At 62.9% G+C, this 13913-nt stretch overlaps 1 protein-coding gene across 1 annotated transcript in view; it reads left to right on the top strand.

Annotated features, from left to right (window-relative positions):
- Positions 1 to 7331, top strand: part of ZC3H3 (zinc finger CCCH-type containing 3) — a 61602-nt gene extending 54271 nt beyond the window's left edge. The window contains 3 exon segments of the mRNA XM_006912951.3: positions 4282 to 4466; positions 5024 to 5364; positions 6910 to 7331. Coding sequence (XP_006913013.2) covers positions 4282 to 4466; positions 5024 to 5364; positions 6910 to 6941 — 558 coding nt within the window. The 3' untranslated portion in view covers positions 6942 to 7331.
- Positions 7332 to 13913: the final 6582 nt, after the last annotated feature.

Genomic DNA, 13913 nt, shown 5'->3' with positions numbered 1-13913 from the left:
AAGCGAAGCGGGGTCGGGCCTGGTTAGTACTTGGATGGGAGACCGCCTAGGAAGACCGGGTGCTGTAGGTGTAAAAAATAAAAAAGAGTTTTGTGGTCTTAGATCTGACGTTTAGGTCGTTGATCCCTTTGAGTTAATTTTTGTGCGTGGTGTTGGGCGACGGCCCAGCTTCCCCGGCAGCATCTGCTGAGAACATCGTGCCGTCCGCAGGGAATGGTCTTGGCACCTTGTCGAGAATCTCTTGACCACACACGTGAGGGTTTATTCCTGGGTTCTCTGTCCTAGCCGGTCGGTCTGTGTCTCTCCTCGTGCAGTGTTTATTGCTGTAGCATTGGAAGTTTAGAAATCAGGAAACGCGAATCCTTTAACCTTTGTCTTCTTCGGCCATTTGGGGTTCCTTGAGGTCTTTGTGAATTTTGGGGATGGGTTTTTTGTTCTCGTTACCAAAAAAATAAATAAATAAAAAGATGGACCCTTTGGGATGCCGATAGGGGCTGCTCTGAGCTGGACATCACTTCCGGGAGAACTGTCATCTTGCCAGTGTTACGCGTCCCGGCCCGTGGACTCGGGACGTGGTCTCGCTTGTCGAGACCGCCTCATTTCCCTCAGCAACGCTTAATAGTTTTCACTGTGTGTACAAGTCTTTGGCCTCCTTGGTTAAATTTATTTATTCCTGAGTGTTATAAATGAAATTTCAAAAAACAATACAAGTCTTTGGCCTCCTTGGTTAAATTTATTCCTGAGTGTTATAAATGAAATTTTAAAAAACATTCGCTTTTAAATGCTTTTTAGGTTGTTCATTGCAAGTATTTGGTAACATAAATGCTGTTGTACGTTGCTTTTAAATCCTGAAATTTTGCTGAATTCGTTTATTAGCTCTAACAGTGTTTTGTGGTTTCTTCATCTGCTAACAGATCATTTTCTTCCCCTTTTACTTGGATGTTTTTTATTTTAATACCGTAATTTATTTACATTTGCCAGATTGCTCTGGCCAGAACTTCCAGTTTCGTGTTGAATCAAAGTGGCAGAGGGGACGCCCTTGACTTCTCCTTCGAGGAAAAGCTTTCGGTCCCCTCCCCCCCGTGCGCGTGGCGCAGGCTGTGGGCGTCTTGTCGGTGGGCTCTGTCGTGCTGAGGGTGCTCCCTTCCTAGTCCTGCTTTATTTGGCCTTTTTATCATAAAAAGGCGTTGGATCTTGTCATTTCTGCCCCCATCGAGGTGATTGAGTTTTCTTGCCCTCACCCTGTGGGTGGCCACCAGCCTCGTCACCCACGCTGAGTCGTGACTGGGCTTCTGGGGTGGAGCCGTCCTCGCGCTCCGAGGATCACCCTGCTTTGGCCTTTTCACACACTGCTGACCTCAGTCTTCCAGTGTTTTCTTGAGGATTTTCACATCCATGTTCCCAAGGGCTCCTGGCCTGTAGCTTCCGTTTCTTTCCCGAACGGCCTCTGTCCGGTGTTGCTTTCTGGGTAAGTCCAGCCTCGTAGGTGGTTTTGGCTTTGCGGGGCTGGGAGGTGCTGCCGCCCCTTCGGGGTTCCGGAGGGATTTGAGAAAAACGGGTGTCCGTCCTTCTTCGAGTGTGGGGAGACTTCGCCAGGGGAGCCGTCAGGTCCTGGGCCTCTCTGCCGGCAGGTTCCTGGCCCCGCTTCGGTCCCCTGGCTGTGTCTGCGTCCGGTCACACGTTCCGGTCCCTCTAAGGTCGGTTTGGCAGTGTGTGTATTTCTAGGAATCCGTCCATTTCCCCTAGTGTTTGTGGGGGCGTCGTCTGAATGTCCCTCACGGCTTTCTGGCGTCTGCAGGGTCTGCGGTGACCCTTGCTTCGTTCCTGTTGTGGAAATTTATCACTTCTCTTTTTTCTGTATCTATTTTGCCAGACGTTCGTCAATGCTATTAATCTTTTCGAAGAGCCATCTCTTTGTTTCGTTGACTTTTCTCTTGTTTTTCTTTTCAATTTTATTGGTTTCCGCTTCTGTTGTTGCATTCTTCAATTTTAAAATTTCGATTATGTCTTTTTCTGATGAGACTGTCTATGTTTTCGTGTGTCAAGGCTGTAAGTCACCGGACGAATTCATTAATATGTTCAGAGAACCGACCTTTGGCCCGCTCGGCCTTTGTCGTGACTTCGTGACTTTCACGGATTTCTGTTCTCACCCTTTACTCCCTTCCCTCCGCTTCCTTCGGGCCACCTTGCTGTTTCTGCCCTGACTTTGAGGGGACCCTCTGCTCATCTAAGAACCACTTTGCTTTCCCTGCACCCTGCAGGTCGTGAGATGTGCTGCTGTCCTCGCTGGCTTCTGAGTGTTAATCTGATTTCCATTGTTCCTTGTTCGACCCACGAGGTATTTGGCAGCGACCGTCTTAAACGCCAGGTCCTCGGGGTTCTGGGGCGTTCCGTTTGGTCTTGCCCTCTCGCCCAGGAGCTTGGCCCGATGGAGTTCTCAGGCCTCTGAAAGCTGAGACTCGCTTGGTGTCTGATTCCAAGCAGGCTTCCTTCCATCATGCTTTGCTGCTCACTTGGACAATTCGAGGAACTTCTTTACATTCGATCCTGCGTTTCTGGTTGTTCTCGGGAGGAGGGTTTGTCCAGCCCGGCCACTGCCTAGCAGGAAGGTCGAGCAGATGTGGCCCCACGTGGAATTTAAGTTTTCTGGTGGCACTTTAAAAAGGTAAAAAGACAAATGGCGAAATGAATTTAATGTGCCCCCGCACGTCATAAACTGCGACATGTCATCAAAGAGGAGACACAAACGTGCCTTTCGCCGTCTCCCTTTCCTGCCCAGTCCGTCTCCTCGGAGCGTCGCACTGCGTGCCAGCTGGCTCAGCCTCCGTGGCCGGGCGCGGACCGCTTAGGCCCCCGCGCCCCAGCATCTCTGCGTGCTGCCCGCCCAGGGCTGGCTGTCGGAGCATCTGCGGGCAGTGGGTCTGCTCTTGTCGGCTGCTGGGCCCTCTTCACCAGAGGTCCTTCCTGACCCCGCCACCTGCCCAAGCCGCCCTCCTTCCTCAGAGGACCCCGCCCTGGTGCCTCGGTGCCTCTGCAGGTCTGCCGCTCTCAGCGTGGGCCCACGAGGTTGGAGCCGCTGGGTTTCAGGACACTGTCACCAGCCGGGCCCCGTGCAGAAGGGGCTCTGGTTCCCGATGGAAGGAAGGCGTGAGCGAGCGAGCCTGGCCTGCCTTCCACTGGCGGCAAAGGGTCTGGCCTGCTGCAGGGACCAGCTGGCATGGGGTGCACTTGGCGTTGAGGGGCCTGCCAGCTCCAGCCTGCTCCCAGGCACCAGCGAGAGGGGCTTCTAGTCCCTTGGTGACAGCCAGGGGCCAGGTGTGGGGACAAGAATGGGACCAGTGCCCAGATCCTGCTCAGGACGGGTGCACGCTCCCTGAGGTCCTCGGCCAGGCTCTTGGTCCTGGCTGCTGAGAGCGGGGCCACGATCCGAGGCCCCGAGGACAGAGTCCAGGAGGGAGGTGGCAGGCGGGGAGCGCGTCTGGGCCGCTGTCGCACGCCCAGTGCTGCGTGGGGGTGCACCCGACTGGGTGGGCGCTGCGGCTGCTGTTAAACTGGTCGCCCACGTCTGTGTCTCCCCAGTGTGTCCCCGGCCGCCTGTCGCCTGGGCCAGCGTGAGCGACAGGGTGCCTGGGCGTGTGACACTCGGCCCTCTTTTGCCTGGTCCTCTGCCCACCAAGCCAGCTGCAGGGGGTGGGGACAGGGCATCCTCCACTCGAAGGGGGCACACAGCAGGGCCTGCAGCTCCCACCAGGGGCGGGCGGGCTGCGGAAAGGCAGGAGCAGCGGCTTCAGTCTCCCGTGCACCTGCCGCGTGGCACGCCCCCTGCGGGTATAATTAGCCGCTGCAACAGGTGTGGTGGATCGGGTGTGCGGTGGCCTCGGCCGACCCGCCACTCCCGGGCTTGAGGCCTGAGGTCCGCCAGACCTCTAGCCCCCCAGTCTCACCCACCCCAACCCTTCCCGCAGCCTGTCTTCCACCAGCATGGGTGAGCTACGGTCAAGAGGAGAGCTGAGCACCCCAGGAGCCCCTACTCGGCCTGGCAGGACCCCCAGGCGTGCCCTCAGTCTCTGAGGGGCAGTGCCCTCGCCCCCTTGGGTTGCTCAGGGCGCATCCTATGGATGATGGGGACGGGACGCAGGCCAGGTGGGGTTGTTCTGGCCTGAGGGCCGCAGCCTGCCCACAGGAAGCCTCGGCCCTGACCTTGTCCCCGACCCCGGGCAGAACAAGCCGGCCACTCCACACAGTGGGAGGCCTCGCCCAGCTGTGCCTTCTCCCCCACAGTGTAAGAAGAAGCACACGCTGCTGTGCCCTGACTTCTCTCGCAGGGGCGTCTGCCCCCGGGGCGCCCAGTGCCAGCTGCTCCACCGCAGCCAGAAGCGCCTCGGCCGGCGAGCAGCCGCACCCCCCACGCCGGAGCCCAGCGACGCGCGCCCCAGGAGCAAGGCCTCTGCCGGCCACGGGCCCAGGTGATGGCGCAGCAGCCTTGCCCTCTGGGGGATACTCAAGACCCTCTGGGGGAGCTCCTACCCCCCACCCAGCTCTCTGGGCTTCAGACCCGAAAAGAAACCTTGGTTCAAAGTTGAGAATCGAGTGACCTCCAGAGGTACCCCACCCCAGGACCTCAGGCCGGACAGAGCCAAGGGTGTCCCTGGCTGGACCAGCCAGTCCGAGCAGTCCCGCCCTGCTTAGCCGCTTACTCCATCCTCCCGGCAAGGACAGGATCCCCTCCTGGCTGACGCTTGTGGCTGCAGCCACCATCGCGCTTACCTGCCCCCTGAGTGTGGGGACCCGTGTGGACGAGGAGGGTGGTGTGGTGCGGTGCCAGGACTCACCGGTCCTGTGATGTCACCGGCCTGTCCTTGGGCCCAAGGGCCAGCGTTGGACCTGGCTGCTGCTGCTGGCGGCTGCTGGGGCAGGAAGGGGTGCAGAGGGGCCTGGAGCCTTGCTGCTGGGCAGGCCCCTCCAGACCCTGCCCTGCCCGGGGCTGCGCCGCTCACACTCCTGCTCGCCTCCCTTTCTGCAGGAAGTCTTCGGCTGCCCAGCGCCCCCCCAGGCAGATGCCCAGCTCTCCCACCTCTGCGGCTACTGGCCTGGCCTCCCTTCCCTCCTCCCCACAGGCATCAGCCGCAGCTTCAGCCGGTCCCTTGTCATCGAAGGCCCCCTCCTCCGCCTCTGCCTCCCCCCCATCTCCCTCTCTGTCCTCGGACCAGGAGGAGCTGTCGCTCCAGGAGGAGGCCGCCTCGGTGGCGACAGGCTCGGGCAGCCTCTCCCAGCTGCCTTCCTTCATCTCCCTGCACTCCTCGCCCAGCCCGGGTGCCCAGTCCGGAGCCCGGAGCCCCAGGAGCACCCCCACCAAGGACTCAGGTAGGCAGCCGGCCCCCAGAGCCCAGCTCCGTCCCACCTCAGACCCACTGGGTCACAGTCTCCAGGCGGGGCCCGGATGGTTCCGCAGAGCCCAGCGTGGCCAGGCGCTGCTGTGCCGTCTCCGGCTGGCAGGTGTGCACCTGTGCCCATGGGCGGGCCGCCGCCCGCACGACCCCCCAGCCGAGGGCTGATTTAATTAGGAAGCACCCATTTCTGTTAATTTGTTCTGGAAGATCAGCGAGCACTCCTGGAGAGAACAGATGCTCCCTGTCCCCGATGAACATTTGGGGCTTGGTAAATGGCTCCACTCAGCCTTGTTTAGGAGAGAAAAGAGGATTTTATGGCTGCAAACGACCCTTTCTGTAAACACTTTACAGCTCTGCGCGCGTTTGAGTGACGATAAACCCCACGCAGCTCGGCAGGCTGCAAATTTGCGACCATACGGCTTTCATTTTATTGTCATATTTCACGGTCGTAACGCTGATGGAGGCTGCTTGCCGCAGCCCTAACAGCTCCGCCGAGCACGCTCGACGCTGGCCGCGCAGGCCCAGGCGGCGTGAAGCTGTGGCCAGGCCCTGCACCCGCCCACCCAGGACGGGGGCACCAGCTCTCTGTCTGGGTGGGCGCAGGGGGGACCCCGAAGCAGCCACTTCTTTTGTTCCTTTCTTTTATTTTTTGTAAGATCAGGAACCCAGCAGCCACCCCAGCATCGGAGGAGGCAAGCAGGGTGGGCGAGGCCCAGGGAGGCTGCAAAGACCTCCCCTGGCCTGGCGGCCCTGCCAGCCTTCCTTAGAGGGACGGGGCAGTGGCCCTGGGAGGGCCACCTGCCCCTGCAGCACCCGGTAGGCGCCGAGGCCAGTGGGGCCTGACTTCCAGGCTCTGGCTCGGCTGAGCAGGTGACTGGGGTCCTCAGCCCTGAGGGGGACCCAGGAGGAGAGGTGGGCTCGCAGGGGCACGTGGACAGTGCCCCGCCTGTGGGCAGCCTCACAGAGGCGTCTGGTCAGTGGGGACACGGCCCGTGAGTTGGCTTCATAGGTGAAGGCTTCGCAAGTGCAGGCGCCTCCAGGACGTAACTGTCCTCTGGCCCCTTGCTCCTTCCTGACACGGGCGGCAGTCCTTTCGCCTGCACAGGGGCCTCGGTGTCCCTTGCCACCACCCCTCCAGCTGCCGGCACATGCCTGGGCTTCTCCCTCAAGGGTGTGGTATGGCACCTGTGTGCATTCAGCATCCTTTCCCAGGTGAGAGCATGCGCTGTGTCTGCGTGCCGCCCTGCACCTGCTATTCACAGCGCCGCCTGCAGACTGCGGTGGCTCCTGCCTGGGACCACCTGCTGCCCGGGGGACACCCAGCCTGAAGGCCACTGCCCCTACCTTCTTCTCAGCCCTAGGCCAGGCCCGCATCTCACTGGATGGTCGGACCCCAGGACAACCTGTCCAAAGCTGTTCTCCCATTTCTAACAGCTCTGTCCAGATCAGGAAGCTTGGGAGTGGGGCGGTCCTCATGGGCAGGGCTCCTGGCGCCTGACCTTTGCCCTTTTCGGAACAGGCAAATCTCTGCACATCAAACCGAGGCTGTGAGGCCCAGGGGCCAGCCCGCCTACCTCAGCCCTGTCCCCGGAGAGGAAGGAGGCGCCGCCTGCCACCAAGCCACCCCCGGGGCCCCAGGGCCTCCCCTCCACCCTCCTGCCTCTCAGCCTTCCCTGACCAGTGCGTGCCCAGGGCCTCACCCTCTCCCTCGGGCTGGGCCCCTGCCCAGCAGGCCCCTCTGCCCCCCCACCTCCCCACCCCTGGGTCCTTACCCTCCCACCCAGGACATGCCTCCAACTTCCTGCCTGAGGGATGTGGGGCAGGGCTCACCCCCAGGCCCATCCCCACTGTGGGTGCAGCGGTGGCATCGACGCGCCCTGCCCTCCTGGGGCCTCCCGCCTGGCGGGCATCTGCGCTCAGCAATAAAGGTTCTGTCCTGTGTCTGCCTGGATGTCCTAACCGCCGCCGCCAGCCCCGCATACCACCTGCAGGCCTCCCACAGGTCCTCACGTGTCCCCAGGGGAGCCAGGATGCCTGAGATTGGAGGTGCCCTGGGCTGAGGCGCCACTGGCCACAGACCCCTGGGAGCTACAGAGCCCCCTCCCTGCCCCACAGACCTCTGCTTTGTCCTTCTACCTGCCCACCTGGCTCTGAACCTAAACAGGACCAGGCAGGGCGAAGGCACAGCCCCTCACGGCCCCTGGGGAGGAATGTTGGCTTTTTCCCCACCTCCCTGACGGCTTACAGGGTTGGCAGCCCTGTCCCCCATGGCCACGCCAGCCAGCATGATTTGCAGTGGCCCAGAAGCGGCCCTGGGGACATGGACACAGCAGGTTGGGGCCAGGGTACACTAAGCTAAGGTTCTCTCTGGAGCTGCCTGGGCATCTCAGGAGAGAGACCATGGCAGGGGACAGAGGGCAGTTGGGGCAGCTCGTCCAGGCTCATGCATCTCCCACGCTGGAGGTGTCTCCATTTCCAGAGGAACCCAGGGAGGCCTGGCTGAGGGTTGTGGCTTCAGTTCGGGCACCTGGGAGGTCCAGATCAAGGTCTGGAGGGCACAGAGCATTGGGATATTTCCTCCCCAGAGAAGGGAGGGCAGCTACACCTGGTGAGTGTGAGTTAGTGGCCCCTGTCCACGGCTGTGCCTGTCAGCTGCTGCCTGTGCTGCTGCCTGACCAGCCACCCCCGGGCAGTGGGCGCTCTAGGCCCTGCCTGCAGCTGCGCCCCCGCCTGGAGGTGGATCTGCTGCCCGGCCGCTCGTCCTCCGGGCCGAAGCTAAAGGGGCGGCACCATCTGGCCCCGGTCCCGCAGCCCAGCCCATGCGCAGGTAAGGGGACAGCATACGCCCACGGAGCCACGCGAGGACCCAGGGGCCCTGCTGTCCACCAGGCCCTGTGAGAGACAGGGTGTTTCACACCAGCCCCAAAGGTGCCAGGTGCCAAGGTTGATTCACATGTCCGACGGCATACGCGTAATCGAGGAGAGCAGGATTTTAAAGTCATTTCGTGATTATTGTTGGTGCCACTGCCTGGGACCCCATGGCCACATCCCTGAGCCCAGCAAGTGCCCCTGGCCCCACTGCAGCTGGCACAGCAGAGGTTGGGTCCAGAGTGAGACCCGGCCCGAACTGAGCAGAGCCTGCTGTTGGCTCACTCTCTGGGCTCGGCCCCGGACCTGCTTGGGCCAGGCACACCCAGGCTGAATGTTTGCCCAGCTATACATCCTCACCCGGCCACCCTGTGGGTCCCTCTATGCCAGCCTTGGCCCAGACACAGGGTGGGTGGGCACAACAGGAGCCTCGCCTCCGGAGCGGAGCGCTAACAATGGGGGCTGCAGACCAGCCTCAGCCTCCTGCCTGCCCCCAGGGGCCCTCCAAAAGCTCTCCACAAAGCCGAGGCTTTGGCAAGCGGTGGGGGTCAACTCTCCCTCCTTGGCCCAGATGGGCAGACAGATGCGGTTGGTTCAGCCTGACCTGAGCTGGGGCGGCTCAAGGCCTCCAGGGTGCAGACAGAGGCCCCCACAGCGAAGGGAGTGCGCCCTGGGCCCCAGTGCTGCAGCCCATCACTAGGAAGCAGCGGGTCTGACAGTCAAGGCCAGCACAGAAGGCTCCGGAAGGGCTGGGTGCTCTGGAAGCAGGAGACCCCTGCCGGGGGCTGCCATGTGCTCCTGGGCTCAGTTCTGCTCCCCCTGTTCCCTGCGACCCATTTGGGGACCCAGTCAGCTCCATCCCTGTTTCCGAGTGAGGAGGGAGCAGTGCCTCTGAGCTGAGGGTGCCCACTGGCCACCCCAGGTTCCATGCCAAGAGCCAGGCCCACGAAGACTCGAGGATGAGGGTGCAGGTCACCCCCCAACCCTGACAAAGCAGGTACCTCGGGCCTTTGCCACGGGCACGCTCCCCTCCCAGGAAGGCTGCTCACCTCTGCCCTCGCATGGACCGCCTGTAGGCAGGGCACATGGCTTCTCAAGAACGAGCCTCGTGAACGCGGCGGCAGGTGCTGGGCCCCTGCCCAGCGGGCCCCTCTGCACCCCTACCTCCGCACCCCTGCCATTGCTGCTCCTACCAGTGGCCTGGGCATGGACGGCCAGCCGCCTGGGTGAGACCTGAAGTCATGCGACCAGCAGAGTGGTATGGGCTGGGCTGAGGCCTGCGGGCAGGGAGGAGAGGGCCTGGCTGAGCCGCCAGGCTGGAGGTGAGCGGTGGGCTTCACCTAGGGGAGATCTGGATCTGCGGTCCCGTCTGAGCTCCAGGCCAGCAGCTCTTGGGGCGTGTTTGAAGTCTTAGGTCTTAGAGAGGCGAGGTACCTGACATGTGAGTAGTGGGCAGGGGTGCAGAGGGGACTTCGGGTGTGGGTCTGGGAGAGGTGTGGACGGGAGACGGGGTGCTGGTGGAGTCCCTCCCCAGGGAGGCAGCTGCTGAGTGTGCGACCCCAGAATGACAGTGGGCACCTCAGTGTAAGTCAAAGGAGCCTCCTAAATGGGGCAGGTGCCAGCCCTGTGGCCACCAAACCCAGGGAAAAAAGGCTGGGCAGGAAGTGGGGCCAGGGCGAGGCCTTCAGCCGGGCCCTGCCACCGGAGACTTTTTGCAGCCGCACCCCATAACTTGCCCCCGCTCAGGAGTTCCCTCCCGGGAACAAAAATGACCGGCCCAGACCCCTGCACTGGTTCTTGGGCTGCAAGCACTTCCCGGTGGAGCACTGTCAGCGAGGACCGGAAAGCCCCGTGCCAACAGGACAGACACAGAACCACCGAGGGCCAAGCGTGCTGAGCTGGGGGCCCCCAGCACAGGTGGATGTGGAGCCTGCAGAGCCGGCATGCCACCCTAGCACGGCCACCTGACGCCTGGTCCCTCCCCACATCGAACTAGGCCCCCTTGACCTTGGCCCTGATGGGGGGGGCCGTCCATCGCTCTTTGCTGAAGTTTCACCTCACATGCTGTAGGAGGGGACCAGCCCATGGTGTCCCCCTTTCCGTGACAGTGGGTGGGACCTGGGACCTGCTTCCAGTTGTAGAACCTGGCATGATTACACCGCCTTATCTCAGGTACCTGGTGGGACAGCCACGGAGAGGGGTACAGAGGGCACTGCCAGCCCCCAGCCAGCAAGATGCAGGGCCTCCGGGCCCCAGACTCAGGAAATGGGCCTGCCAGCAACCCAAGGGGGCTTGGAGGGCCCTTCCCCAGAGAAAGCCCGGGAGCAGAGGCCCCTCCCACCCTGTGGGACTCCAGCAGAAGCTGGGAGAGAGCAGCTGGCCGCGTGGCAATCTGTTACTAGCAATAGGAAACTGATACACTGTATCACTTGCTCGCCGTCTACTTCCTGCTCTGATCCCTACTTGGAGACAGCTCCAAAGATGCTACCACAGCAGGTACCATCTGTGTCCTCCCTTCGGACTTGGGCAGACCGCTGGCACACCTCAGCCAGCGGCACCCAGCGGACCTCACAAAAACGCTGGGCACGCAGCCTGGCTCTGTCGGGTGCTCCCTCTGGGAACCAGTTGCCATGCTGAGCCTGCATGAGCCACCAAGTGGGTGGAGACGCCACATGGAGCCAGGCTAGCCAGCAGCCATTGTCATCTGCCAGGCATGGGCCTGAAGACAGTACCAATGGCTCCAGCCATCACCTATCCTCCCAAGTCCTCCTGGCTGTCTGGGTCAGAGACCAGCCACCTAGGACGAACTGTCCACTAGAGATCCCAGACCACCCTCAAACCATCAAGGTTCAGCGGATTTGTTTCCAACCAGAAATCTCTAGGCCAGCTCCTTGATGGAAGGTGCCCCTGGGGCAGCAGCCTGGCACATAGTAGGTGTTCAATAAAGATTCGTGGAGTACATTTAATGATGAGCCCCGCCCGCGCCCAGCCCCTGTGGAATTCCGTGGGTCCCAGGGCTGACCGTTGGGCGAGTGTGAGGCCCTAGGTGGACGTGCCAGTGCTGGACTGGAAGCCGGCGCCTTTCCTGGGGCCAACTGAGACCGAGTTCCTCCCCCCAGCACGAGCAGACAGGATGGCCCTGCCCTAGTGGGCAGCTGCGGCCCAGGGCACACAGCACACTGTTTACTGGCCACTCGAGGCAGCCAGGAGGGGAGACCGGGCCGTCCCAGCCTCTTCTCCCCATGGCCAGCCTAGCACCTCCTACTGGTTCTGTCCCCACCAAACCGGCACCTTCCCCTTGCCGGGAGGGCCCTTCCTGCCCACCACAGGAGCCCGCAGGGCGGCGGACAGGTGACCCTCGATGCCCGAGTACAGGGGCGCGTGGCCTCTTCCCCACCTGGCCACTGGGACGAGCAGGCGAGACCGAGACCACGCAGAGTGCACATGCGGAGAGGTGGCACGAACCCCGGAGGGTCCTGGGCCTCCCTGGGGCTCCTGTTCCCAGGCTGGGGGTGCCATGAGCTCAGACCCTGCCCACTGGCCCAGTGCATTTCTAGAAAGCCAGTTCACCCCGAGGCCGAGGCGAGGGCGAGGGAGCTTGCCCAGCAGGGATGTAGGGGCCCTGCTCAGCCCCAGGCAGCCCCCTCCTTTGCGTTGCTCTGCGGCGGGGCTGGGGGGTGGACTCGAAGCCCGAATGTCCCCATGATTCTCCCCCAGTGCTGAACGCAGCCGCCTTGCACTGGCTGTCCCTGTCCCCTAGGGGAGGAGCGAAGGGGCGACATGTACAAGGTGAGTGATTTCGGGGGCTGGATGTGGGCTTGTTGGGTGGCTGAGCACCGGCCTGGAGGAGGAGGCACAGGGTGGGCTGATCTGCAAGGCCACCTGGCCTCAGCTGCCCGCTTGCTTCTCTTAGGACAGGAGGAGGCACCAGGGCAGACTGGGGGCGCCACAGAACCTGGTGGGACAGCCACGTGGCTCTGGGCCCGTGCTCCTGGGCCGGAGGTCAGGAGCTATGAGGAGGCCCACACTGGCCCCTGGGCTTGGGACCGAAGCCGCGCCTGGTCCAGCAGCCAGACCCGAGCCGGGTGCGAGGGGCAGAGGTCCGGCAGGCACGCAGTCCAGGGCAGGCTCTCCCTGCCAGACAGGCGGCCGCACCTGCCACACACACCAGGCAGCCTCACCCTTCTGGTCAGGGGCCACCCTCTGGACACGGGGTTTTCAGGGAACCCCAAACCCTGCGATGCGCCTGGCGAAAAACGTGCCCCGGAGTCCTGGCACCCGGCCCGGGGTCTGGGTTCTGCCCCTTGCTGGGCCATCCCTGCGGGGTGGGACCCCACGCTCTGCCTGGCCCTTCCTGAAGGCGAGGCCCTGCCCAGCCTGTAGAATGTGGGGGTAAGGCAGGAGGGGTGCCCACCTGGCACAGCGGGGCCAGGCCACGCCCATGGCACCTTAGGAAGCGGTTTCACTCCCAACTGTACGGTCCTTTTGCATTAGAAATAATAGGCGCCCCAGCAGGAACCAGGGCCAGCCTTGCTAGCCAAACGCCCCCAGCACGCGGCTAGGCTGCCCTGGTGACTTCCTGCCCACATCCTTCCAGACTTTTCTATGCACAAATGGTTAACCCTGAATTTTTAAATGGCAAGTAGGGTAACAGCGTATAGAGAACAGCGGTGCCTGCAGCCTGGGCGGCTCCTCCCGCCCCGCCCCTGGACCCCAGAGGGCGCGTCAGGGCCCCCTCCCATGCTGCACCGCCCTTTCTGAAGTCTCGGGGCGCGAGCGGCGGGACTCAGCGCCGCTCCCTGCAGCCCGAGCCTTCGCGTTTTCTCCTGGCAGCAGAGTCTTCCCACCTCTGCCCTCCCTGCCCGCTCCACCCAGCCCCGCGGCCCAAACCGAGCGGCTGGGCGGCTGGGGCCAGGGACTCCTAATTCCTGAGCCAAGCCCCATGCCGCGTGCGTCTGTCCCCTGCCAGTCCCCGGTGCCCCCCTTCCGTCGGCCCCTCCGCCCACTTCCCTACGCACCTGAGCTGCGCCCCTTGGAGCCGGGCTATCCCGCGCGCATCCCGCCGCACCGAGGTGCCAGCAACTTTGTTGACTGAATTCCTGAACCCGCCTGAACCGCGCTCTAAAAATAACCCGCGCGCCCCGCGCAGCGCCCGCCGGCCGCAGTGTCACCGCGTCTGGAGGACAGGAGGTCCCGGCGTCGCTACACTAACGGGCTGGACGCGGCCTCCCCGCCAGCCGGGAAGGGCCGGAGAAGGGGCTGCGGAGTCACCGCCAGCGGGGTGGTTGGGGGACCGAGGCACCGAGGGGAGCCCTCTGTTCCCCAAGACTCTCCGGTCGCCCCGTCGCGGACGCAGGGCCTAGGAGATTGTAGGCCGGGCCCCGCGCCTGGCTCCCCTCTGCCTCGCGCCCCCGCGCCCCCCGCGTCCTCTGCTGGTGCAGTCCCCCACGGCGGCCACCAGAGGGCCCTGCACCCCCTTCTCGCTGACGGCCGGTCACCTCCCCTTCCTACAGTTGTTCCCCGCAGGAGATTGACAGCTCTGGGTTGCCATGGGGATAGGCAAATGAGGGCGGCAGGTCTGGGGCTCCGATTGGCCCGGGGGCGCGCGCACCTCCCAGAGAGGCGGGCCCGGGCTCGCGGCTCTATAAAGGGGAG

This window comes from Pteropus alecto, unplaced genomic scaffold (assembly GCF_000325575.1).
Source record: "Pteropus alecto unplaced genomic scaffold, ASM32557v1 scaffold105, whole genome shotgun sequence".
Classification (NCBI taxonomy): Eukaryota; Metazoa; Chordata; class Mammalia; order Chiroptera; family Pteropodidae; genus Pteropus; species Pteropus alecto.
This window is presented reverse-complemented; position numbering and strand designations above follow the sequence as displayed.